A 27,547-nucleotide genomic window follows, 5' to 3' on the forward strand; every position below is an offset into this window, starting at 1 on the left:
TTGTTGTTTTGTTGTGTTCTATGTTGTTTTGCCAACTATGGTGAGCACACTATGTTGACCCTGGAATGTGTGGCACCACTTGCGGGTTGCCCGAGGCACATCCTTAGGTTGTGCTGGTTGTTAAACACAATGGCATATTTCAATAGGTTCAGTAGGTACATTTAATGTCAGAGAAATGTATACAATATACATCCTGAAATTCTTTTTCTTTGCAAACATCCATATAAACAGAGGAGTGCTCCAAAGAATGAATGACAGTTAAATGTTAGAACCCCAAAGCCACCCCTAGCTTCCCCCTCCCACACGTAAGGAGCAGCAAAGCAACAACCCCCCTCCCCCACCAGCAAAAAAGCATCAGCACCCTCTAACGAGCACTCAAGCATGCAGCAAAGCATTGATAAAGATACAGACTTGCAGTATGCCAAAGGCTACTCGTTCACTCAGTAATTCGACATATCATAGGTGCTCTCTCTCATCCTCAATAAGGGAAAAAGAGGTGTTCCCATTTCACAGCGAGAGGGGAGACATAAAGCAACCCACTGATTTATGGTGTTAAAAGATTGTTGTGTTGCTTTTTCTGAGCTCTATGCCCAAAGAACTCGGGTCTCTGGGCACACAGCCAGCTCGCTGCTTTCGATCTTCCGTCTCCCACGATGCATCAGGTGGCGGCACTGGCCTTGAATCTGCCTGCCGCCAGAGCATGAAAATCCGGTACCCTGAAGGCGCGCTAGTCTTCCAGGCCGCATCACTATGTTTTGAAGTACAAGTGATAAATGAATATGAATCTGCCAATGTGCTGCTGGGAGAAAAAATACCAACTGATTCCAGTGTGAAACTGGGGGGACCTTCATTGGTTCTGCAAGATGTTCAACCTCCCCACCTAATCAAATCACTGTTTATCCCCTGTATCTACTATTCATAATATTTTTAAATGCCCAAATATTCTTCCTGTATTGAATTAATGTTTTTCTAGCTGGTCACAACCGTATCAGGCGATTAGTCTGAAGGGTTGATAATCTTGTTGTCACATAACGTATAATTGTTATCTACTGCTATTCCTTGTGTGCTGCCATTCTGTGACCCACTAAATAGCTCTCGTCAGATGGAGATTCCACCAGCAATCATGAGCCAAGTTAATCAGAAAAGGATTACTTTACACTAAAGTGTGTCAGAACCAGCAATGGACTTCTGGAGTGATGTCACTGTGGTAATATGGGAAACAAGCAAGATAATTTGCACACAGCATCTTCCACTAGTTGTAGTGATGTTGGCTGAAGGATAGATTTTGGTATGGACACCAGGAATATTTCTCTCACTCTTACTCCATTATAGGGTCTTTGGTGCCTGTTTAAGAGGAGAGAGACTTTTAATTCTCATCTGAACGTCACACCTATGTCCTGCATCTAATGCTGAATAAGGCGTATAGTGATTCCCTTGTGTTTTCCATCATTGGGACACTGATTAAGACAGTCCTCCATGTTTTAAATCCAGTATGCCTAGCACCCCTAGCCCCATGCACTGACTGAAGTCCTTTGCTGAGAGCTACAGGCTGTGTCCATAAAATTGTTTGCAGAGTTAGAATAGTGAAGTTTGCAGCCTCGAGCAAATTGTACTTTAAACAACCTGATCATTGGTGATTGTTGACTTGGTGCCAGAATGCTGCTTAAACAGTCAGTAAGAACAAATTCCTTTCCTGTTACACCATTGTGGTTTGCTGAGGGCAGATTCCATTCAGGTCCATGTGCTCACTGACATTCTTTTCGTTGTGGGGGGAGAATCTATCAAATGTAGTTTTGAATTTTTGGAGGAACTCTTGCATGATTGCTACAGATTACTGTAGGAGAGAAGTGCTCACACAAACATCATCAATATACAGATCTATACTTCTCAGGAGCCCTAAAATCCACACCTGTCCAAAGGCTCAAAAAATGAGCGGAATAGCACCCCTGGAGATCCATAGAAAAACAGCTTCAGCAAAATTCTACAAGCGTATCCAAAATATTCCCAACAACATTCCAGTCTGTAAACTCATCAAAAATGCTTCTCCACCTTCCCAACTCAAATCCCAGAAAACTTTCTACAACTTGAAAAACCTCAACTCCTATGATTGGAGCCAATATTGGCACACCAACATGCCCCCCACCTCGCTCCTCCTGGGCTTTACTACAGTTACCAGAAAAAACCAGACAGCCGCAAATAGACCAATAAGTCAACATGCCAAAACAGCACAAACACTACACAGATGGGGCACCCAACATACCTCTGCTTGCCCCTGTGGTGCCCCAACCCAGGATGTCCTCCACGTGGCCCAAACATGCCCTCTCACCAATAGCTGATACAGCTTTGCCACAGTCCCTCGAATCGATTCATCCACGAGCTGGAGGAGTGGCTTGACAAAAAAACAATTAGAAGTTGTGAAGAGAGAAAAACCTGCCATACAAAACAACAGATATAGGTCTGGTTGAACGCACTCCTGGAGATGATGTCGCCTTGTCCCAAGCCACTCTGGTCCAATTTTCCCACCAGTGGTCATTCAACACGCCCATTCTAACTGCACCTCCCCTGCAAGTAAGGAAGTGGAATTGTCATCAGTGAATGGAAAGCTTCTCAACCCGCGATTAAACTTTCACTTTACTCATCACTAATACTTTTATGGCTGTTAAGTGAATAATCCAATTGTTTCTCGTGAGTTGCTGTCAGATCAATGTCTAGTTGGAAATATGCTGGAGTCTATCTCAAATAGTATGTTTATTGTTGCATAATTCCTGCTGCTACACTGATTCTACCCAGAGTGTGTCCTGCCAGAGACCATATGTTAGTTTAACTGTGGATTGATGGATAAATTTTGGGAAGGGACATCACTAAAACTAAGCTGTTTTTCAAGTATTGCCACAGGCTTCTTTTCATAGTAATTTCAAAATTGGCATTCCATGTGTTTGAATCTTCATACCCCACCCCCACGCCTTCCCTTCCTTATCTCTATGACCTCCTTCAAGTACATTCAATGGCTACTGAGTGTGATTCTATATATTCCTGGTTTTCAGCTGCTGTAGCCCATCCATTTCACGGTTTGACATGTTGTACGTTCAGACATGCTCTTCTGCACTGTTGTAACCCGTGGTTATTTGAGTTACTGTCACTTTCCTGTTAGCTTGAACCATTCTAACCATTCTTCTCTAACCTCTCTCATTAACAAGATGTTTTTGTCCACGGAACTGCCATTCAATGAATGCTTTTTTTATCGCACCATTCTCTACAAACACTAGAAATGGTTGTGTGTGAAACCTCCAGGAGATCAGCAGTTTCTGAGATACTCAAATCAGCCCACGTGGCACTAACAATCACTCCACAGTCAAAGTCACTTAGATCACATTTCTTCCCCATTCTGATGTTTGGTCTGAACAACAACTGAACCTCTTGACCATGTCTGCGTGCTTTTATGAATTGAGTTCCTGCCACATGATTGGCTGGTCAGATATTTTTATTAACAAGCAGGTGTAGAAGTGTAGCTAGTGAAGTAGCCACTGAATGCACTTTGCATTTCCTCAGTTTTCACCTCTAGCCTACTCCCAATTAATTTCCTTTTCCTCATCTTTCTCCATCTTCTTCCCTACCAAGTTCCTATTGACTCCTCCTCCACTTTATCTGTATAGATGTTAATCTCTGTCAACCTATCCATCACCACCATCACTTCAAAACCCTCCTTAAAGCCTACTTTTCCAGCCAGTCAGCTTATCCTGGTACATACTCCTTTAGTCCATTTCTTAATTATCTGACATTCACACATCTGAAAGTGCCTTTAGATATTTTGAAATGTTCAATACTTGCTCATTCTTACTGCACTGCTCATTTTGAAGTGTAATTCTCAGGATGAACTTACTGTTCACAGTGGGGATTTGTGCTAATACAAACTGTACCTTATCCAAACACCCCTTATCCCAAATGCTTGGGGTCAGAATTGTCCCGGATTTTGGATTTTTCTGGACTTTGGAATATTTGCATGAGATACTTCAGGGATGGAACCCAACTTTAAACACAAAATCCATTTACATTACATAATTAGCTTATACATATGCCATGAGGGTAATTATATAGAATATTTATAATAATTTTGTGCATGAAATAATAATGTGTACATTGAACCATCAGAAAGGTAAGCCATCACTACATCAGTTGTCCAGGTGGACAGTCAGCGGCTGTTTGGCACTGCCATCATTCCATACTCTGAATTTAAGTGCTACCGGTAAGCTGTACTTGTTCATCACACATATGTACTGATGCAGCTGCTCAGTGTGTTAGATTTTCCATCAGCCATGATCTTGACAAACTCATCAATGAATTTCTCTGCTGCTTCATGATCAGCAGATGCTTCATCACCACAAATCTTTAAAAATTTAATGCCATGCCTTTTCTTAAATTTCTGCAACCAGCCCACTGAATGTTCACAATTACCTACAACTTTCCATCATCGTTTGCTTGCTCCATGATCAGCTTACCATTAAGCAGCATATGTTCACTCTGACGCTGACAAATCCACTCTTTCACTATACAGTCGAGATCAATTTTTTGCTTTATACAGTTTCTCAATTTTTCATTAAATTCTGTTCATGACATGTGTGAGGTCAGTTCTCAGAATTGTCTGTGGTGCGCAGAAACGTGTGCATTGCCTGGGAATGTTCCAAGCGCCTTGTAGAATTTTCCATTTGTGACGTCATGTAAGCACCCAAAAGAATTTTGGATTCTGAGCATTTTCGGATTTTGGAATTTCATATAAGGGGTGCACAGCCGTTATTGTTTTGTGACTGTATGTGCCATCATAACAAGGTGTGCTGTGTGTGGCTGTAAGTCATGTGTTTTGCACCTTGGCCCTGGAAGAGCGATGTTTCGTTTAGTTGTATATATGTATATGGTTGAATGGCAATTAAACTTGAACTTGTAAGCCAATTGAATATGTCTGGCAACAAAAGCAGATTTTTGCAGTCTTTATTAATCCCATGGCCCTCTCAAAATGAAGTGTTGTTGCTTCCATTATAGAAACATTGACCATTCTTCTCCTTATATGGTGCTGTATGTGCGTGTGATTGGCACGGACTGTGCAGTGCTGACAGAGTCCTGAGCAGCTAATAAACTTGACAATCTCTAGCACTCTGTTCAAACTGTTTATGCATTCTTCTCAATTTGAATATAATAGTAGAGAATTTGTGAACAAATTATAGATTTCTAAGATCAACAGATTTTATAATAAAATATTATTTCTTTGCAACTCCTTAACCCCTCCCCCCATTTGATCAAAATTTCTCACTGCCAAAGACAGCTTACAGTTCTTCAGTGGGAGTGTTTAATAACAACTTTGCAATTAGAACTAGTTTATGTGAAGAAGTAGTTGCTGTACTTACCAATGTGCCAGCCATAGATGGTTCATGAAGTCAGGGACAACTAAGAGCTTAAAGGCAAGGCTTGATTAAAAACAAATGTAGATCTAGGTGCCTGGGAAAGATGTGAAGACTGACAAAAGGTGATAAAACAATTGCTAGAGCTAGTAAAAGTGTGTGTAAAGTAACTTAAATGGGCTATTAAAATCAAAATAAACTTTTATATTGGGAAAACAAAAGTATATTGAGGAGCAATATGTCACAAATGAAAATCAGGATTTGGTGGATGTGCTGAGCTACCCTTGTTAGATATGGTGTTTTTGTGAATGAGCCATAAAACTTGGTGCTTTTGACCACTTTATTAAATGTTAAAAGAACGAACAAAGAAAAATAAGTGGTATTCATCTCGTACTCCAACTAGAGGTAAACAAAATTCCCTGATAACAATTAACCCACAAAATGGCCAGATTCCGGTGGCATGATCCCTGCTGCTGAAAAACTTCCTAGAAAAATACAGAAGCAACTGGAAAATTCGCTAAACAATTGCATGTATGTAAATGATTATATAAAAGTATAAGCAAGCATAGAAAAGTTAAATTACAAGGAAAATATCAGAAAATAGCTATTCTACATCATAATCCAGCACTCTGCATCATTATTTATAATGGAGCAAAAGCTTCAGGGAATCTGGTACTCACTGATGGCACTGGTCGCCAAAATTACCGAGAACAAAGTGTTTTTAAAAATAATAATGGCATTTAAGTATGACATTATCCCCAGGAACATATACCGGTAGTTTGTTCCTGGGTTTTTAGTAGCATTGCAAATATCCCCTCAGTAATTTTCCAAAATTCCTCATGTCAGATCATTATATAAGTGAGAGGAAAACTGGAGAACTACAAACTATTGTTGGAGATTGAGGACAAAGTGACTGAACACCTTAAATTTGATTGATCAGAGAAATCCAAGTTGAACTTGTAAGGCTTTTGAAGAGATGACAGGTATTTACTGTGTTTTTAGTTATTTATGTAGATAGATTTACAGAAGACATCTGATAATCCCCAAAGTTAACACTTAAAAGCATTGAAATCAAATGATTGACTTGGATAGGAAATTGGATGGAGTAGTAAGTAACAGAAAGGATAATGAGCAGTTAATTAAATTGGTATAATATGTAAATATTTCTAAAGATCTGTGTCAGGGATGTAGCCATTCATCCCATACAATAAGAAAGAATACCAAGTATCCATTTTTGCCATTGACACAAAGTTAGACAACATCGTAAGCAGTTCTGATAGAAGCATTAACTTGGAAAGAGGCATTAAGTTTGACATGAAGAGTACATGGGGGTGTCTAAGACCAGATGTCACAGCCTCAGAATAGAAGGACATCCTTTAGAACAGAGATGAGGAGGAATTTCTTTAGCCAGAGGGTGGAATTTGTTGCCACAGGTGGTTGTGGAGGCCAACTCATTGGGTGTATTTAAAAAGAGGTTGATAACTTCTTGATTAGTTAGGGTGTCAAAGATTACAGGAGAAGAAAGGAGAATGGGGTTGAAAGGAATAATAAATCAGCCATGATGGAATGGTGAAGCAGACTTAATGGGCAAAACTGGACAATGGCTTGCCATGTTGTCTACTTCAATTCTAAATGGTGAAAATCTAGAAAAAATAGAGGTCCAAACAGACTTGGAAGATATCTATGGACATAGATCATTACAAAGCCATGGACAGGATCAGAAAATAAACTAATACTGATGAAATTCAGTGTCTTAGGGTGGTTTCTGCTGCAGCTAAAAACCCAAGAAAAACCGTGAGCGGCGCATATTCCGGTCAAAGGGCCTTCAACCCGAAACTTAGATTTTGTTTTCCTCTCACCTGTTGAGTATTTTCTGTTTTTATATTATATGAGTAATATCAGTCAACCTCCGTTAAGAGTGATATATTGTCCTTGGAGGTCGTGCAGTATGGATTTACAGGAATGATTCCTGAACAGCAAAGGTTAAATTGAGAGACTCCACAGACTAGTGCAGTACTTCCTGGTGTTTAATAGGTTAAGGTGTGGTTTCACTGTCATTAACAGAGAACTGTTGACATAGATAAAGGGAAAGTATTTGTGCTGGTGGAGGAGTTGAGAAGCAGGAACAAAACCTAAATATTACAGCCCTACACAGTTGAGCAGTAAATTTGGGATGGCAGAAGTATAGAACACCTTGTGACTATCAATTAATTTGTTATGTGTATTTGATAATATTGAGGTTAACCAGAAGTATTAAGGAGTTTGAGGAAAGCAAAGATAAGAGGATAGGTTAGAGATCAGCTATATTTCATTGAATAGCAGAACAGGAACACCAATAGCTGCTGCTGATCTGAAGTTGGCTTGGTGCCTTCGCAACCTGATGAGGTCCAAACCAATCTGTAACCAATGAAGCATTTTTAAAATGCAGCCTCTGTAGTAATGTAGCAAAAGCAGCAGGTAAACTACCTGCACAGGGTTCCACAAATGGGTAATGAGACAATATCATCATCTTGTTTCTGATTGGTCCTTGTGATATGTCGCCTTTCAGCCCATTCTATCTTGATATACCACCAGATCAAACCCCTACGATTTTCCCTGTAACCTATTCTCACATACCCATCAACTCCCTGCTGACTCTCTACAGCAGTACTTTACATCTACCATTTCATACAACGTGGAGGCAGAATTAGGCCATTTGGCCCATTGAGACAGCTCGGCCATCCCATTATGGTTGATTTATTATCCCTCTCAAACCCCATTCTCCTGCCATCGCTCTCCAATTCTACTGGGATGAGGGAGGAAACCAGATTCTCTGGAGTACCAGAAAAAAAAATTACCTTGTGTTCTTCCTTTTGTAGTGTTTTTCCACAGAGCTTGGTGGGGTGGGGAAAGATAGGTTTAACATCTCATCTGCAAAACAGCAGGCTTGCCAGCTGTACATTGTTTCTGTAAACATTGTGTGCTTGTCCAAGTTATCCCTGACAAATTATCTAAATCAGAAAACTGGCAATGCGGGAACTAAGCACAAGGAACAGAATGAGCTGGCCAATCAAAAGTCTCATAGCCAATTTTACTTCATTTTATTAACCAATTTTTATCAGTACACCATGGTGTTGGCGCGTGGCCTAGTGGGCAAGGCATCAGACTAGTAACCTGAAGGTCACTGGTTCGAGCCTCAGCTGAGGCAGCATGTTTGTGTCCTTGAGCAAGGCACTTAACAACCCATTGCTCTGCAATATCACCGGTGCCAAGCTGCATGGGTCCTAGTGCTCTTCCCTTGGACAACATCGGTGGCGTGGAGAGGGGAAGGCCTGCAGCTTGGGCAAATGCCGGTCTCCCATACAACCCTGCCCAGCCTGCGCCCTGGAAACTCCAGGCACAGATCCATGGTCTCTCGAGATCGACAGATGCCACCACCACCACCGTGGAAAGTATCCTGACACGGATATACAGCATCATGGCTCGGTATAGCAACTGCTCTGCCCAAGACTGCAGGAAACTGCACACAGCTCGACACATCACAGAAACCAGCCTCCCCTCTCTCTCTGTCTGCATTTTGCTGCCTCAGTAAGGTAGCCAACAAAATCAAAAAGATTGAAAAGCCTGAAAGCATGTGCTACCAGGTTCAAGGACAGCCTCTATCCTGCTATTCTAAGACTATTAAGGTGCAGGTGGATGCTTCCCTGGTGTCATGGATTATTGATTACCTGACTGGCAGACCACAGTACGTGCGCTTGCAACACTGTGTGTCAGACAGAGTGGTCAGCAGCACTGGGGCTCCATAGGAGACTGTCCTGTCTCCCTTTCTCTTCACCATCTACACCTCAGACTTCAACTACTGCGCAGAGTCTTGTCATCTTCAGAAGTTTTCTGGTGACTCTGCCTCAGTTGGATGTATCGGCAAGGGAGATGAGGCAGAGTACAGGGCTACGGTGGGAAACTTCGTCACATGGTGTGAGCAGAATCATCTGCAGCTTAATGTGAAAAAGACTAAGGAGCTGATGGTGGACCTGAGGAGGTCTAAGGCATTGGTGACCCCTGTTTCCATCCAAGGGGTCAGTGTGGACATGGTGGAGGATTACAAATACCTGGGGATACGAATTGACAATAAACTGGACTGGTCAAAGAACAGTGAGGCTGTCTACAAGAAGGGTCAGAGCTGTCTCTACTTCCTGAGGAGAATGAGGTCCTTTAACCGGATGATGCTGAGGATGTTCTACGAGTCTGTGGTGGCCAGTGCTATCCTGTTTGCTGTTGTGTGCTGGGGCAGCAGGCTGAGGGTAGCAGACACCAACAGAATCAACAAACTCATTCGTAAGGCCAGTGATGTTGTGGGGGTGGAACTGGACTCTCTGACAGTGGTGTCTGAAAAGAGGATGCTGTCCAAGTTGCATGCCATCTTGGACAATGTCTCCCATCCACTCCATAATGTACAGGTTAGGCACAGGAGTATGTTCAGCCAGAGACTCATTCCACCGAGATGCAACACTGAGCGTCATAGGAAGTCATTCCTGCCTGTGGCCATCAAACTTTACAACTCCTTCCTCAGAGTGTCAGACACCCTGAGCCAATAGGCTGGTCCTAGACTTATTTCCACTTGGAATAATTTACTTATTATTATTTAATTATTTATGGTTTTATATTGCTATATTTCTACACTATTCTTGGTTGGTGCGACTGTAACGAAACCCAATTTCCCTCGGGATCAATAAAGTATGTCTGTCTGTCTGTAAATGGCTCCCTTGACAGTAGGATGGACTCTTGACCTCACAATCTACCTCATTATGATCTTGCACTTTATTGTTTACCTACACTACACTTTATATAATTGTTACAATATATTCTCCAGTGTTATTGTTTTACCTTGTCCTACTTTGATGCACTGTGTAATGATTTGATCTTTATGAACAGTTTGCAAGACAAGATCCTTACTGTATCTCAATACATGTGACAATAATTTCAAAGTAAATATCATCAAAGTATAATAATTTACAAACCTGAGATTTATTTTCTTGTAGGTATTCACAGTAAATACAATAAATAAATCAATCAATCAATCAGCAACAACATGAGATGAAGAGTCCTTGAAAGTGAGTCCTTAGGTTGTGGGAACAGTTCAGTGTTGGGGTGACTGAAGTTATCACCTCTGGTTGAGGGGTAACAACTGTTCCTGAAGCTGGTGGTGTGGGGCTTGAGATTCCTGTAACTCCTTCCTTTTGACAGCAGTGAGAAGAGAGCATGGCCTGGATGGTGGGGTTCTTAATGGCTGCTGCTTTCCTGCGACAGTGCTCCATGTAGATGTGCTCAATGGGGAAGGCTTTGCCTGTAATGGACTGGGTTGTATCCTCTGCTTTTCTGTTCAAGGGCATTGGTATAATAATAATAATAAATCAATTCCTACTTCAGTTTTATATTCGTGCGTTGTGCATTGTGACTGAGAAGTGATAGCAGTATCTCAAACAAAATAAAACTAGCTTTGCACAAATACAAAACCTCCTGCCTTCTCTGTTAAACATGTGATGGTGTTAAGTATCCACATCCTCTACCAACATAGTGAGAATATCTGGGAACAAGGAGTCCTAAAGGTTCATACTGCTGTGAACTTCAATCAGTGAAAGTGATCTGTAATTAAATGGAATTGTATTTTTGTTACGTGACCATTCTGGAAACCCTTCAGTCAATGGAGAATTCCAACAAGTTATGCTCTGAAACTTCCAGTTCCTCACTATGAGGAGGAGTGTAAATCTGACAGCCAAATCTCTTGTGTTACTATGGTGTAATAGCTGTTACTGTTGCAACTCCATTTCCCATCAATCTGGACTCTATAACACTCCCTACTTTTGTAACCCTTTGCCTGTTCGTGCCGAGCAGTGTACAAAAGTAGCATTTAAGCTGTTGTAACATGACAGGTTGCAAAGAGAGCCCAGTACAGAGTGGAGAGCTTGTGAGCTTTCTTCGTTGTTTGATATTCCATTTATGTAAAAACATGGACAGAATATTCCACCCCTTTTGCCTTTCTGCTTTTACCTCAGTGCCACGTTCCTGTGTAATTCCAATATTTCTTGATTCCATTGATGTTCAGAAAGCTCTGTTGAACTTACCTTAACTGCACTGTGCTGCTGAGCCTCCACGGCCCACTTTAGTAGAGTTCTGAAGATTACTTTCTGGATGAAGAAAATTCTTAACTGTCCTGAGTTAGATGATAGTTTATTTAGGAACTGCAAACCCCTTCTCTGTAAATGTCTAAACCAGAGGAAATGTCATTCTTACACCTACTCTGTAACTTAAATTGAGTGCTCTCACTTGAACAGAACAGTCCTAATCTTATGTTTTGAAGAAGACCAGGTGTGTTTTCTGTAGACATGAGATTCTGCAGATGTTGGAAATCTTGAGCAACAAGCACACACAAAATGCTGGAGGAATTCAGCAAGTCGGGTATCATTGTAGGGGAATAAATACAGTCAGCCCTCCTTATCTGCGAGATCTGCATGCGCAAATTCAACCAACCGCGAAAACCCGGAAGTGCTCTTCCAGCACTTGTTGTTCGAGCATGTACAGACTTTTTTCCTTGTCATTATTCCCTAAACAATGCAGTAAAACAACTATTTTACATAGCACTTGCATTGTATTAGGTATTATAAAGTATACGGGAGGATGTGCATGGGTTATCGGGATTGAAAAAAATCGGAAGTTCTCTTACTAAGTAAGTCAGAACAGGTGCATCGCGTATTATTTAGCGTCAGTCAAACGTTTGTCTTAGTATATAGTATATATTTTACCTTTCTATGCATATAAAACACTTATAGGATCAAAAACCCAATAATTAAACCACTGCATTGCTTAGTAATGATGGTAGCTTTCATCGGGGCAGAGCCTTTTAAAATTTTATCCTTTAAAATTGTTCCCATCGTTGACCGACATAGCCTAACGCTTTTCCAGTGACTGATGGCATTTCACCACTTTCCGATCACTTTATTATTTCCACTTTATTTTCAATCGTGATCATGATTATTTTCGTGAACAGAAACACTGTGGATTCAGAGCTCCGCCGCCGGGTCCTAATGTGCACCACACTGAGACAGGTTAAATAAGGTCTGGGGTTCCGCTGGGTCCTAAGGTCCACTGCATTGAGACAGGTTGAATAAGGGACTTGAGCATCCGTGTTTTTTGGTATCCGCGAAGGGTCCCGGAACCAATCCCTCGCGGATGAGGAGGGCCGACTGTAGTCAAAATCCAACAGCCTTCATCAGAACTGATTCTGATCAGATTCTACTTAAGTTGTACTGAAATTGTGTTCAATTTTTATAAATTGTTAACGAGAGGATTGTGTTTTCTTTCTTTTAATAGTTAATACTGGTGACTATATCCAGGCTGTGCTGGATCGAAACCTGGCTGAGAATATATCCAGAGTCCTGTACCCCAATGACAATGTAAGTCTACCGACGCACTCTTGGTTAAGTGGGTACACGCTTCCCCGTTAGAGATCTTTGTTTCTCTCTCCCGCCACACTACTCCCTTTTCCAAAATCCTTCCAGGAATTTCACAGTAACCTGTTGTCCCAATTCCTTCCTTACAGAATCCCTCAGCAACCTGAAGGGGTACCACAATCCCTATGGGAAGGCATTCTGGTACTATTTTCTCTAATACAGAGGTTGGAGGGCAAAAGGGAGAAGATTAACGGAAGGGTAGTGAGGGCTGAAGTGAACAGAACAGATTGTCTCCAGGGAGCGATGAGTAGACTAGTACAGCACACAAGATGGCTGCTTGCCCTTTGTGCCTCTGCACAAACTGCCCAATTCGTTTTGTCCCTGCTCCTTTTCCATAAGCATGGTTTATACTCTTCTCCATGTCATGTAAACCTCAAATTCGCTTGGATTTTGTTTTTATTGTTTCCAAGGTTTCAAACTTCCTTTGAGAAAAGGGAAGTCTATAAAAATTATGAAGGAGTTTAATAGGATAGATGGAAAAGATAGCCCCCTTCAGAGGATATAAACACACATTGGTTGTCAATAAATGCTGTTGGGAAATTGGGTAAAGCTTGAAAAGGAGAGCACATAACCACAGGGTGAAGAGCAGAGAATGCTTGTTAATGTAAGGAAGACATAAATATGCTGAAAGGATTGGGTGAAAAGGATCAGGTGGAATGTAAACATCGACATGGACCGAATGGTTGAGCAGTCTATTTGCTTTGAAATCAGTGCCAGTCTTAAGGAAAAACAGGGAGCTGTTTAGTAAAGAGCCCTCCATGTATCCAGGAGATGCATGAAGGGCTTTTCAGCAGGATAATTGGAAGGTCATTTACCATGGCTACACTGGTATGATGGACATACCATCAGGTAGGAGGCTACCTAGGTGGGAGATACACCCCCTACCTGCCGGCATGAACATCCAACTCACAGATCTCCATTGATACCCCTGCCCCCCCTTACCCCCATCCCTATTTATAATTTTAGTCTGGTTCTCTTTCTCTCTCTTTTTCCCCCCTCACTATAATCTCCCCCCAGCCCTGCCTTTCTTTCTCTTTTATTTCCCATAATTCTCCACCTTCCCCTAGCCCATTTTCCTCCAGCCTATCACTTCCCAGCTCTCTACTTCATCCCTCCCCCCACTTCTTATCCCCCCTCGACCATCCCATGTTACTTCTCTCCTGATGAAGGGTTTCGGCCCGAAACGTCGTCACTACCTCCTCCCATAGATGCTGTGTTCTGCCAGCATTTTGTGTTTTTACTAATGTAGGTCTTTTGTAAGAGCGAAGTGGCGTAAAGTGAACATTTGTAAAGCGGGGGACGGCTGAATAGGAAATACAGGAAGCAGTTTTAAAACCAAAGGGTCCCTTAATTGTTGGTATCAAATATGATCAAGACTGTAGTACTGAAGGCAGCAGGACTGTCACATCTTGTGAATGAATTATAACAAAATTCATGCACCAGAATCCCAGCACATCATTTAGAATAAGGAATGCTGAGTTTCAACCTGCGATTGAGTTTCTTGTCAACCAATGGAATACAGGATTATTAAAAGGTTGTCAAGCATAGTGATAATAGGATCAGGTGGTGATCTGTTTGAAGTGGTTCTGGCCACATCGTCCCCACTATCTTCTCATTCTTTGCCTGCAAATGCAGCCACGCTCCCACCACTGCTTGGATTGTATTGTTCTTTGGATGTATATCTGCATTCCTTGTTTATTACAGAAAATATGGCACTAACCAGCATAAATGTTTGCAGTTCTTTGAAGGGAAGGAGCTCCGTTTAAAGCAAGAATACTTTGTGGTAGCTGCCACACTTCAGGACATCATCCGCCGCTTCAAGTCTTCAAAGTTTGGTTGCCGAGATCCAGTCCGAACCTCATTTGAAACATTCCCAGAAAAGGTAATTTTGCTCAGGACTGATCCGCACTGGAATGTAATTGCAAATATTGCTGAGTTCTAGTGATTTGGGCTGTAGTAGTGCTGTTCTAAGGAAAAATGCATTTATTGAGGATCAGGGAATTGTATCAACTGGCTGAAGTTGTATCATCTGCAAAGGGAGAAAGTCAATCATCCCTTGGACATTGTTAGAGGAGTTCTCCAAGGACGTTCGCAGTGATGTTTCCTGCATAGAAATTTTGAATGTTTGTTTATTCTCTTATTCAACGGTGTTCTGTTCTTCCAATGTATCTCAGATCCCTTAAACCAGTCATAGGGAAATTGCCGGAGGAGATTCTTAGGGACAGGATGAAAAAGCTTGAAATTGAAAGGGAAAATCAGCAAGGCTTTTTGCAGAGGACATCCTGTTTCTCAAATCTGATTGTTTTTTGAGTATATGAAATTGTCATGGTCATAGAAGACGTAGGGTGGTGATGGAGAGGCATTTCTGTGACTGGAGCTCTGTGATGATCTGCAAGGATCCATGCTGCAGCAACTGTGATTTGAAAGACTTGGATGAAAATGTTGGTTGTCTGATGAGTAAATTTGTAGATGACTCAAAAATTGGTAGAGTTGTAGATAGCGAAGGTAGTGTAGATAATTGAAAATTTGAGGGGAGAATTGGTAGATGGAACTTAATCTAGACAAGTGAGAGATATTGTATTTTTGGAGGTCAAATGTAAGAGGAACGTATACAATAAATGGCAAGGCTTTAAGGAACTCTTGGGCTGCAAGTTCATAGCTTCCTGAAAGTGGCAGTGTACACGGATGGGATGCCAAAGAAGCTATGGTGTGTTTGTCTTCATCAGTCAAGGCCTTGAGTAGAAAAGTTGGGTGGTCGAGTTGTAGTTGTACAAACCTTCAATTAGGCTACACCTGGAGTATTCAGTGCAATTCTGGTTACCACATTACAGGAAGGGTTTGGAGGCTTTGGAGAGGGTGCAGAAGAGGTTCACCAGGACATTGCCTAGAGTAGAGAGAATTGGCTTTAAGGAGAGGTTGGGCAAACCTGGACTGTTTTCTCTGGTGCAGTGGAGGCTGGGAGTCAACCAGATAGAAGCTTATAAAATTATGAGCGGTATTGATGGAAATATAGTCTTTATCCCAGAGTGGAAATGTCACTCACTAGAGAGCTTGTGTTTAAGATAAGTGGGAGAAAGTTTAAAAGAGACTTGTAAGGTATTTTTATTTTACATAGAGTGGTAGTTATCTGGAATGAGGTGGTAGGACTAGGTACAATAGTGGCATTTAGACAGACAGGTGTACGGGCAGGGAGCAGAACGATACAGACCACATGTAGGCAGATGAGAGAGCAACATCATGGTCAGACCTGATGTGGCGGGCTGAATGGCCTTTAGCTCTTCTGTACCGTTGCAGCTTGGGGCTGTGTGCAGCCCACCAGCATGGTTTGATAAGATCCAAGAAACAATGAACCACAGAAGTACAAATCAAGAATAATTTTGAATGGGGGGAGGTGGAGGTCTAATCGCATTCTGTTGATGTTATTTTTGGTGAACACTGACATTAGGGTCACCAATAACTAGAAAACTAGTGGAGCAGTCACATAACTGTGAGCAATGCAAGGGCAGCACAGAAACTAAGTACTCTATGGTGAATGATATGTTCCCTGGTTTCCCCTAATCCCCTTTTGCCATCAGTCCCCGTGTGTCAGTGTTCTGATGGGACACCCTGGATAAGTGTGGCCCTGATAGCACTAAAGAAATTAAAAGTCATCTGAGAAAATCCAGCTAAACAGACAGATGTGTTTAGCATCAACATGTGTAATGTTTACATGCATTATGGATACCAGGCAAGGTTCCTTCAGCAATGCCCTTCACACCTGCAACACCCATCCCGATATACCATCTCCTGTTTTCTCTTTGCAGTATGAGGAGTGTTTGATGACTCTGGGCCCACACACAGGGGGTTAGAAGAATAAAAGGTAATCTCATTGAAGCCTATTGAATATTAAAAGGCCTAGACAGAGTGGATGTGAAGAGGATATGAGGGAGTCCTTGACCAGAGGACACAGTCTCAGAAAAGAGGAATGTCCATTTAGGATAGAGAAGAGGAGAAATTTCTTTAACCAGAAGATAGTGAATCTGTGGAATTCATTGTCACACATGGCCATGTAGACAAAATCATTGGGTATATGTAAAGCAGAGATTGATAGGTTCTTGCTTAGTCACAGTGTCAAAGGTTACAGGGAGAAGGCAGAGAATCAAGTCAAGTCGCTTTTATTGTCATTTCAACCATAACTGCTGATACAATTCACAGTAAAACTGAAACAGCGTTCCTCCAGGACCATGCTGCTACATGAAACAACACAAAACTACATGAGACTTCAGACCTACACGGGACTACATAAAGTGCACAAAACAGTGCAAGACAGTACAATAATTAGTAAACAAGACAATAGGCACAGTAAAGGGCAAATTACAATATAATAATAAATAATGTAAATATAAATGTAAACAATGTTTTAGCAGAAATTGAGAAAGAAATAAGCAAAAATTTTAAAGGGAGTGGAGTGGTGTTCAGTTGAGTGAGTGTGTGTGTGTGTGTAGGTTGGTGTCAGACTAGACTCTGGGAATTGAGGAGTCTAATGGCTTGGGGGAAGAATGAGGTTGAGAGTGATAATAATTCAGGCACAATAGAATAGTGATGGGCTGAATGGCCTAATTATGCTCCTATGTCTTAAGGACTCTTAACAGATAAATGTTGCTGTACATGTAATACTGGAATCCTTCCCCCCGCCTCTCTCAATGAGCCTGACAATCTGCTGTAGTTTAGGAATGTGGCTCAGCACCAGTTTATCAAGTAGGACCTGGCATATGCGATAAATTCCCACTTCAGCAGCTTCAGGTCACTAATCGGAAGAAGAGCAAACTTCTTAAAGGGCCTTGGATCACACAAACACCAAGATCGAGTTTTTTTAAAATAATGTGTCAAATGCTGTATGTATTCCTACTGAGGTACAACATATAGTTTACTGACTGCAGGAGCTCCTGTTGGCTTAGAACATAGAACATTACAGCACGTTGCAGACCCTTCAGCTATCTACCCTATCTCTGCCTCTTATTATCTTGTACAGCTCTATCAGGTCACCTCTTATCCAACTTCGCTCCAAAGAGAAAGTCCTAGCTCACTCAACCTTTCTTCATAAAACATGCCCTCTAATCAAGGCAGCATCCAGGTAAATCTCCCCTGCACCTTCTCTAAAGCTTCCACATCCTTTTCATAATAAGGCAACCAGAACTGAACAAAATATTCCAAGTGTGATCTAACCAGGGTTTTATAGAGTTGCAACATTACTTCGTGCTTTCTCCTTCCTATAACTGGTTGTCTGCTTTTACCTTGGTTAGTTATTGTGAGGTTTAGCTACTTGTTCTCTCTTGTTGGTATGCATGGAGCTGAGAGCTAGAGAAATGTCTCTCAACCTGTTTCTAGCCAGAAATACAGCCGACTGCACAACCACATAGTTCTTCATTCCCACATTCCTTCCAGCTCCACCAAAGCATTTCATTCCATTGGACCTTCTCACCTTTCCAATTCTCACATCTTAATTTTTCTTTCTCTCCTTCCTCCACTTTCTGGAGTTCTTTCCTCACGGGGTGTCAAACTCATTTTGGGTCACGGGCCGGATTGAGCAAAATGCAGCTTCATGCGGGCCGGATCAGTCGGACGCGTGCGAACGCAGCTTTCGTTGCCTCCGTTTTTTCAGCCTGCTCTCATGTGTCTCAGTCTCTGCTATAACTACAAAGTTTTTCACTTTACAAATTTCGTTTCTTATGAAGAAGACTGCCGAGCAAGATTGCCGAATAAACACTAAAAACCCTGAAAACCTGGTACCTGAATAAACTCAGCATTAGCCATATCATACGCCATAGGCGCTTCGATTACTGGGGCCAGCTTTAATAGTAATTAGATATTATCTCGCGGGCCAAAGATAATTCCACCGCGGGCCTTGAGTTTGACATGCTCTACGCTGTCAGGTTTGCCCTATCCAGCTCACCCTTGACCTCTCCCTTCTCCTGCTTATTTTGTTTTTAGTCTCCCTTCGTTTTCTTTCCCTTTCCCTGTCAGTGGAAGTTTGATTACCAACACAAATAACTGCAGCGATGACTCAGCAGGATGATGGTGCATTATTAAGCAATGATTTTGAAGCTGCACTTAACCAATTCCGCTTGCTGACGGCCTGCAGGCTCCTTGCCAAGCCGGATTAAATTACTGATTTGTGAGGTACTTACCTGCTGCATTCTCTTTATAATTGTGAGGCAAAGTCAGTGATGGGGACAGCTTGTGCAATGAAGTGCTTGCAAAAATATATATATAAATGACCTCAATGACCTAGTGTGCTTTAAAATAAAGTACAGTATTTGAAGTACACGTGGCTGTAATTTAAGGAGCTAAGCCGCCAATTTGTGCAGAGAGGAGTTTTTATTTTGCTTTGTTAGGTTAATTAGTTGGGGTAACTACTGATCCTTGGGCAAGCCTCTCACTCTTCTGTAGAGTGTCCTACACTTCTAAAAGAAAAGGGTCTTTCTTTTATCTATCCTGCAAATGTCAAACATCTAATCAGAAAACAGGACCCCTATAGTAATATTACTGGGAGTGTCAATGCAGAAAGGATGTACAGTTCTCTGAAGCGAGACTTGAACCTACAACCTTGTGACTTGGAGGCAAGAGCACTGTCACTGTCACACTATTAAGATAAATTGATGTAGATTTAGAGATGCAGCATGGTAACAGGCCCTTCCAGTCCAACAAGCCCACGTCACCAATTTACTCTAATTAATCTACTAACCTATGCATCTTTGGAATGGGGGAGGAAACCAGAGCACCTCACGATCACGGGGAGAACAGAAAACCACCTTACAGACAATGGCTAGCTCTATGTTAGTGTTACGCTAACCACAATGCTGCTGTGCTGCACCAGATTTCAGTCAGAAGACAAAATGAGCTTTACAACAAGAGTGAGCCAAAAGCTGTATTTTAGTGTCCAGCCAATGCATTTACTAGCACTTTTGTGTATTCATTCACAAAATGTGTACATTGCTGGCAAGGCCAGTGTTTATTCTTCATTCTGAGCTGCCACTCAACCAAGGGTTCAACCATATTGGTGGGTCTGGAGCTGCATGTAGATAATTACCAGGAGTAGATGGCAAATTTCCTTCCCAGTGGGACATTAGTGACAAAATCTGTGTGGAGCTGTTCAGAGTCTGACAGATGGATAAGTGCTCTCCATGGTCACTTTATTAGATGTAGGAGGTACTTAATAAAGTGGCCATGGCTGTATGTTCATGGTCTTCTGCTGTAACCCATTCACTTCCAGGTTTGACATATTGTGCATTCAGAGATGCTCTTCTGCACACCACTGTTGTAACACGTGGCTACGAGTTACTGTTACCTTCCTGTCAGTTTGAACCAGTCTGGCCGTTCTCCTCTGACTTCTCTCATTGACAAGGCATTTTCTCCCACAGAACTGCTGCTCACTGGATGCTTTTTGTTTTTTGCACCATTCTCTATTAACCCTGGAATAGGGGTTCCCAACCTGGTGTCTATGTGCCCTTTGGTTAATGGTAGCAGTCCATGGCATAAAAAGGATTGGAAACCCCTGCTGTAGAGAATATGTGTGAAAACCCCAGGAGATCAGCATTTTCCAAGATGCTCAAGCAACCCTGTCTGGCACCATCAGTTTTTCCTTGGTCAAAGGCACTTATTTCATACTTCTTCTCCATTCTGATGTTTGGCCTGACCAACAACTGAACCTCTTACCATGTCTGCATGCTTTTATGCAATGAGTTGCTGCCACGTGATTAGCTGATTCGATATTTACATTAACGAGCAGGTATACCTAATAAAGTGGACCCTGAGTGTCTGTTCATTTCAGTGAAATGAGAGCTGACGTTGATGTTGCTTTATTCACAGGTGGCCATTCAGCTCAATGACACCCACCCTGCGCTTGCTATTCCTGAGCTGATGAGAATCTTCGTGGATGTGGAGAAGTTAGACTGGGACAAGGTATGGCTATGACAACTCTTTTCCCACTTAACATCAAATTCCAGGCACTTTAGATTAACACTAAGTGTGTCTAAGTGGTGTCTTACACAAAACGTACAAAGGAACCTCACAGAAACGTCATCAAAATCTTTCATTTTGTCAGACGACAGGATGTTTATATTTTATTAATTTAAAGATACAGCTGGGTCAAAGGTCCTTTGGGCTCAATGGCCTGCACCACCCAATTATACCCATGTGACTAATTTAGCTACTATTCTGTACGTCTCTTGACTGGGAGGAACCAGAGCAGCTGGAGGAAACCGAGGTGGTCACGGGGAGAATGTACAAGCTCCTTGCTGACAGCAGCAGAATTGAACTCGGGCCACTGGCTCTGTAATAGCATTATGATAACCCCTATGCTACTGTGCGGCCCATCCATGAGTAAGAATGCTGTAACAAAAATATTTCAAAATTTATTCCGTGTTCTCTTCCCTGTTCGTCTACTGACCCAGCACAAGATGAGGAACTTCTGCATACTTGTTCTTACAGAAACATGGCTAAAGAACAACATCCCATGCATCATCAGTCTTCAGGCTAAGAAACTCAGGGACTTGAGCTAATAATATTTTTTGTGACTGTATGTACCATTGTATAACTGGAAAGTAGTGTGGCGGCATCTGTACCAGACATCGATCCGAGTGGTCCCAGGTTCGAATCTGGCTGGGTCCTTGCACAGTTTCCATCCGTGCTGGGTTGAGTGTTGAGCTAGAAGCTCGGCCTCGTGAATAACAGAGGAAAATGCTAAAGGAGCAGCAAAGTTGCCACCCGATGTGCCACAAGGCGTGGAAAGAAACAACAGCAACAACAATGTGCAATAGTAACTATATACGTTTTGTGTAATGGTATGTACTGTGTTCTGCACCTTTACCTCAAAGGGATGCTGTTTCACTTAGCAGTATAAATGTGTCTGGTTGGATGACGATTGAACTTGATTCCACAAGGAGCATTCATGTATTCACAAACAAAGGAGTTACTGTACACATGTTAAAGCACAAGAAATCACTTCATTAGAGTTATATGAAACATGCAATACAAAATGAGGACCAATGGTTAATAAAGTAGCAGTACAGAAAGCAAAGTAATAGTTATCATCCACTAAATGAGCTCTTCTGCAGAATGTCCAAGGGGACCACAAACTTCCACCCCCCCTTGAGAAACTCAGAGGGGCTGCAACTTCTCACATTCTGTGTACACATGGTACACTGACTCTTCCCGCCCACAGATTGGACAGGGTGTCAGTGAACCTTTCCTACAGTGACAAAACCTTGATTCAAGGGGAAGGCCATGAAATCGTATCAGACCAGATTAGTTTATTGTCATACACCAGCTTGCAATGAAATTCCTTGTGTCACAGAGTACACAGTAACATGGTAACAATGAAATACACGCCTCAACACAGTGAGCACAGAACGATGGGATGGTGTGAAGAGTGCAGGTCAATCAGAAGCAGGAAAGAATTGCTAAGGTGATGACAGTGGAATAACTGAGGGATAGAATTGTAAGCCTGAGAATATGGCAGCACCACCAGGAGGGGATCTGAAAGAGGTGAAGTGATTTAAAGTGGGAAAAGAAAGAGGCAAGGTTTAGTTCTTTGACCAAGCTGTCCAAGATTTGGACGAATAGATTGTTGTAGAAAAGTGGTCAGGTCTATCTTTGAACCTCATCCAAAAGCGTTGAGCAAATGTTTTGGTAAGTTCTCATTATAGTTCTGTGCTGGAATCTTAAAACACAAGTTCATCTGTGCTTAGGGCAGACACCCATACCAAAGGCACTATTGTTTTGTGCAGCTGGATTGTGAGCCAGTAAAACATAGCAGATTCACTGTTTTCTGGGGGAGTGAACCTGTCCTTGTGGTCTGGCCTACACCACACCACACCACTGTAATAGTGCTGTAAACTGTATCAGTGTTGTGTGCTCTCCAAATGGATTAAACTTATCAGAGGGACAAGAGATTCTGCAGATGCTGGAAGTCCAGAGCAGCACAAACACGATGCTGGAGGAACTACGTCAGGCAGTCAACATCTATGGAGGAAAATGAACAGTCAGTGTTTCGGGCAGTCCTGATGAAGTGTGGTACAGTAGTGTAGTGGTTAGTCTAACTCTATTACAGCTCCAGTGACCTGAGTTCAATTCCTAACACTGTCTGTAGGGTGTTGTTGCAAGGGAAATATAGCTGCTCCTCGTTTAACGAATGACACTTTTGATGGCATCATTTCTGGTTGATCTGCCACCCTTGTTCCTCTCGTGTTATTCTGGAGACATGCAGCCCTTTCATTCCTGTTTTTATTTGTGATGGCTGAGAGGCTCAGCAGCTTTGTCATGCTCTGTGTAGGTGTTGCTCACTGTCAGGGAAGCTGCTTCATTGAATTGGCAGTGGAAGTGGAATTGTTTGTAAACTGGAAGTCTTCAGTTGAGAAGGTTTTTAAAGCGTGCCTGTCCTAACCTGCGACTTTATTTATTTAGCCCTCTGTCCTAGCTGATCTGTGCAGACCAAGAAGCCTTGTCCCTCCTGACCATGCTTCCCTACCGTACTACATCTCGTGTTATTCATACTGTCATTCATTTTCTTGCCAGGCTTGGGATATAACAGTACAGACCTGTGCTTATACCAACCACACGGTGCTGCCCGAGGCTCTGGAACGCTGGCCAGTGCAGATGTTTGAGCGACTTCTCCCAAGGCACCTGCAGCTCATCTATGAAATCAACCAGCGCCATTTAGACGTAAGAACTATTGGAGCCATTTTGCCACGTTCCTCTCTCATGTTTCTTTAGTCTCTCTTGAGTTTTCCATTCCCTCTACACTTCCCCAGCTTACTAAACCCTGATTGTTACCCCTCTGATTGATCAGCTCTGCTTTTGGGGAGAAGGTCCCATCTTTCCTATTTGTAGAAAAGCAAGAGAATCTCTGACTTTTCCCATAAGGAGTCTGGCTGTAATTTTCTCTTGCCTCCTTAATTCTAGAGAAAAGATGTTCTCTTTTGATAATTTAGAATGAAACCCTTCGATCATTTAGATTGCCTGACGAGAACACCCACATCAGATTCAGATTTATTTATCACGTGTCCCTGGAAACACAGTGAAATGCATTGCTTTTGCATTAACAAGTGACACAACCCAAGGATGTGCTGGGGGCAGTACGCAAGTGTCACCACGCATTCCCGGGCCAACATAACATGTGCATCATGTTGCACAGAATACAACAAGTAGCAAAACAAAACCCTTTCCTCCCTCCCCATCCATACATATGACTGTCCTCCAACTGCAGGACAGGTCTCCAGTTTTTAGTCTCCAGGCCTTGGATTTGATCTTTGGTATTGACCCCTGACTAACTGATTATGGGACCCTGAGCTCCAGGTTTGAATACCCCTTAGTATTCTATATTCAGGAGAATGCAAGATTTAGTTCTTCTTTCTCTTGTATTTTGCCGTTATTTTGTTCTGTCGTTTGAGGTGTCACTTTGATGCATATCTCCATCCAAAAGCAACCACATTATCTCATTCAAAGTCTTGTCCCATAGATATTATCACCAAGTAAATATTGTGACAGAACTGATCAAATCCAAGTCAAAGGTTAATGTTAGTCCTACTTCTCTATTCTCTTTGTATTTAAAGAAAGGGTTGAATAGCTCTGATTTTCCCTAAAACAGAGGAGGGAATAAACCATTGTATCAATTCAGGGAGCTTTACCAGATTAGATTTCACACTCGGTTCAGAGTTTCCTGCTTTTATCAAGTAACAGAATCAGTAGTCGTTGGAACAACAAAGTTTCAGTCGGTACTATATCTGTTACCAAGAGGTTAAGATTCAACACTACACAAAATCATTCCTTTAACATGGAGACTCTTGCATGCTGCTCTGTAGTGTTTCAAACATTTCTGTTCAAAGCTTCTCAGGCTCGAAGAATGGTTCTTCCCTCTAGATACTCAGTGGGAATTGTTACTGTCTAATTATCTAGGTTCAACCAAGTCATATTTGCTATTTTGATCAAAATCATGTCACATCACATGGGGTTGTGGTTGTTTTACTAAAATGATCTCATTAAGATCAAAGTTGAAAGTAAATTTATTATCAAAGTACATATATATCACCGTAAGCAAAAGCAGCACACACACAATGCTGGAGGAACTCAACAGGCCAGGCACTCTTTTCCAGGCCAGGCGTGGAAAAGAGTACAGTCAACATTTCAGGCTGAGACCCTGCTGAAATGTCCCCTGGGTCTTGGCCTGAAATGTTTACTGTACTCCCCTCATTCAGATGTGAGACAATGCTAATGGAGCCTTGTTGACAGGTTTGGCTAACCCAAGTGCTCACTTCTTCTAGAACATTGCCGCTCGGTATCCTGGTGACATGGACCGTCTGAAACGCATGTCGCTGATCGAGGAGGGAGATCCCAAGAGGATCAACATGGCACACCTAAGCGTTGTTGGGTCCCATGCGGTTAACGGCGTTGCACAAATTCACTCGGAAATTGTGAAGAGCACAGTGTAAGTGGGGGCAAAGAAAGATCTATCCTTGTGTAAATCTAGGATTAAAACATTACATTAATGTTGGGTGGTGGCAGCAGTCACTTTACAAAAAGGATGTGAGTCAGTGAGGAAATCTAGCGAAGCTCACAGGCTGAGAGAGGCCAGATGTGTCTGAGTGGTAAGAGAACTGAAAAAGGTCAGTTGCTCTGGCCAATTGTGTCATTACTGAGGTCAGGACCAAATCTATCCTCCGCTGCATTTTTTTTTAAACATCCCATGCCTATCCGTTATCTATCTCATCGTAAATTTTGAAAAATTTCACTGACCTAGCTACAGCAACATTTTGGGGGAATTTCTACTGAGATGAGGAATATTCATCTGCTCTACTACTGTAAAGCAAGCTCTGATTTTAAGTTTATGCCATCTTATTTTCTACTCTCCTCCCACATGAAAAAGTTTCTTTCTATTCACTGCATCAAATGATTTATCGTTTTAAATGTCAGTAAAGTCGCCTCTTAATGTGAGGCCTATCAATCAAGGCGTTTCCTGAAAATGAATGGACACTTGAGGAAACCTGATTTACAGGTTTTGGGGAAAGAAAGGAGGAATGTGATTGAAATGATGGCTTGATAGGAAGTCAACATGAATAGACTGTTTCTAAGCCACAACGTTTCCATGTATGTGCTATAAAACCTGCCTCCATAATTTAACCCTTCTCGCTCTAATATTTCAAAAGAACTCCCACCTCTTTGTATTCCCCACACCCATAAAGTTAAAGCTATCAGTCCACTGGCTATTTTAAAATGATTTTATTTTATTCAACTGATTACTCAAAACATTATCAAGGGTGAAGATCAGCTTCTGTAGTCAGCAGGATTTGTAGGCCTGACTGGGTAGGGTGACCAGCAAAGCCCTTTCTCCCACCTTCCTCCTCTACTGTTTCACTGTCTTGCCTTATTGCAACTCGTATTGATCTGAATCATTTTTTAAAATCAGACCACAAGGTGTTGGAACAGAATTAGGCCATTTGGCACATCGAGGCTGTTTTGCCATTCCACCTTGGCTGATTTTTAAAATATATATATTTCAACCCCATTCTCCCCTTAACCTTACCAATCAAGAAGCTATCAATGGCTTGCCATAGTTACACCTGATGGCAACAAATTCCGTGGATTCACCACCTTGTGGCTGAAGAAATCCCTCCTCATCTCAGTTCTAAAGGCCTTCCCCCTTCATTCTGATGCTGTACCTTCAGATCCCACACTCTCCTACTAGTGGAAGCAACCTCTCCGTGGCCCACCTATCCAGGCCTTTCTGTATCCAGCAGATTTCAAGGATATTACCCCCGCCCCTCCATCCTGTACCAGCGAGTATAGGCCCAGAGAGATGAAAAGCTCCTCGTGTGTTAAAGAATCAGAATCAGGTTTAATATCACCAGCATATGTCATGAAATTTGTTAAATTTGCAGCAGCAGTACAGTGCAAAACATGATAATTTTTTTTAAAAAACTGAATTACAGTAAATATGTATGTGTGTGTATAGTTCAATTATGATAAGCAGTGCAAAAAAAACTGAATTTTTTTTTAAAAAGTCAAGTAGTGTTCATGGGTTTAATGTCCATTTAGGATTCCTGGCGGAGGGGAAGCAGTAGTTCTTGAATTGCTGAGTATGTGCCTTCAGGCTTCTGTAGCTTATTCTTGATTATAACAATGAGGAAAGGGCATGTCCTGGGTGGTGGGGTTCTTAATGACGATGGAAGCTGTTTTTCTGATCTTTTTATACCTGTAAAAATGTATTCATTTGTTTTGACTCAAAGGATATCATTTGTAAATTGAGGCAAAACACTTAAACTGTTTTAGTCCAAAAGTCTCGTGAATGTCTCTTTTAATGTCACATTTTCCGTTCATGCAGGGTGACTGTTTGTTGTGTTTGACGTATTCAGGTCTTGCTGCTGTTGCAATAAGTGTCCTTTGTTGCATTGTCTTTTTTAAAGCTGTAAAAATTGATAATGTTGCCTGTAAATTTTAGCCAAATTGGAGAATGATTTTAAAGAAGCATAAACACTTACCGTAGATTCCGGACTACAGAGCGCACCTGATTAAAAGCCGCTGGCTCTAATTTTAGAAATAAAATCAATTTTTTACTTGTAAAGGCCGCACCGGATTTTCGGCCGCAGGTGTCCCACGTTGTAATATGAGATATTTACACAGAAAGATATTACACGT

The 27,547-nt window shown here is 41.9% G+C and overlaps 1 protein-coding gene across 1 annotated transcript in view; it reads left to right on the forward strand.

Annotated features, from left to right (window-relative positions):
- The window catches only part of LOC140730700 (glycogen phosphorylase, brain form), a 107,620-nt gene that overhangs the window by 45,407 nt on the left and 34,666 nt on the right, over positions 1-27,547 (forward strand). The window contains exons 7-11 of the mRNA XM_073051491.1: positions 12,738-12,820; positions 14,616-14,759; positions 20,726-20,818; positions 23,432-23,578; positions 25,177-25,340. Coding sequence (XP_072907592.1) covers positions 12,738-12,820; positions 14,616-14,759; positions 20,726-20,818; positions 23,432-23,578; positions 25,177-25,340 — 631 coding nt within the window. The remainder of the gene's footprint in view (positions 1-12,737; positions 12,821-14,615; positions 14,760-20,725; positions 20,819-23,431; positions 23,579-25,176; positions 25,341-27,547) is intronic.

Source organism: Hemitrygon akajei, chromosome 7 (genome assembly GCF_048418815.1).
Source record: "Hemitrygon akajei chromosome 7, sHemAka1.3, whole genome shotgun sequence".
Lineage (NCBI taxonomy): Eukaryota > Metazoa > Chordata > Chondrichthyes > Myliobatiformes > Dasyatidae > Hemitrygon > Hemitrygon akajei.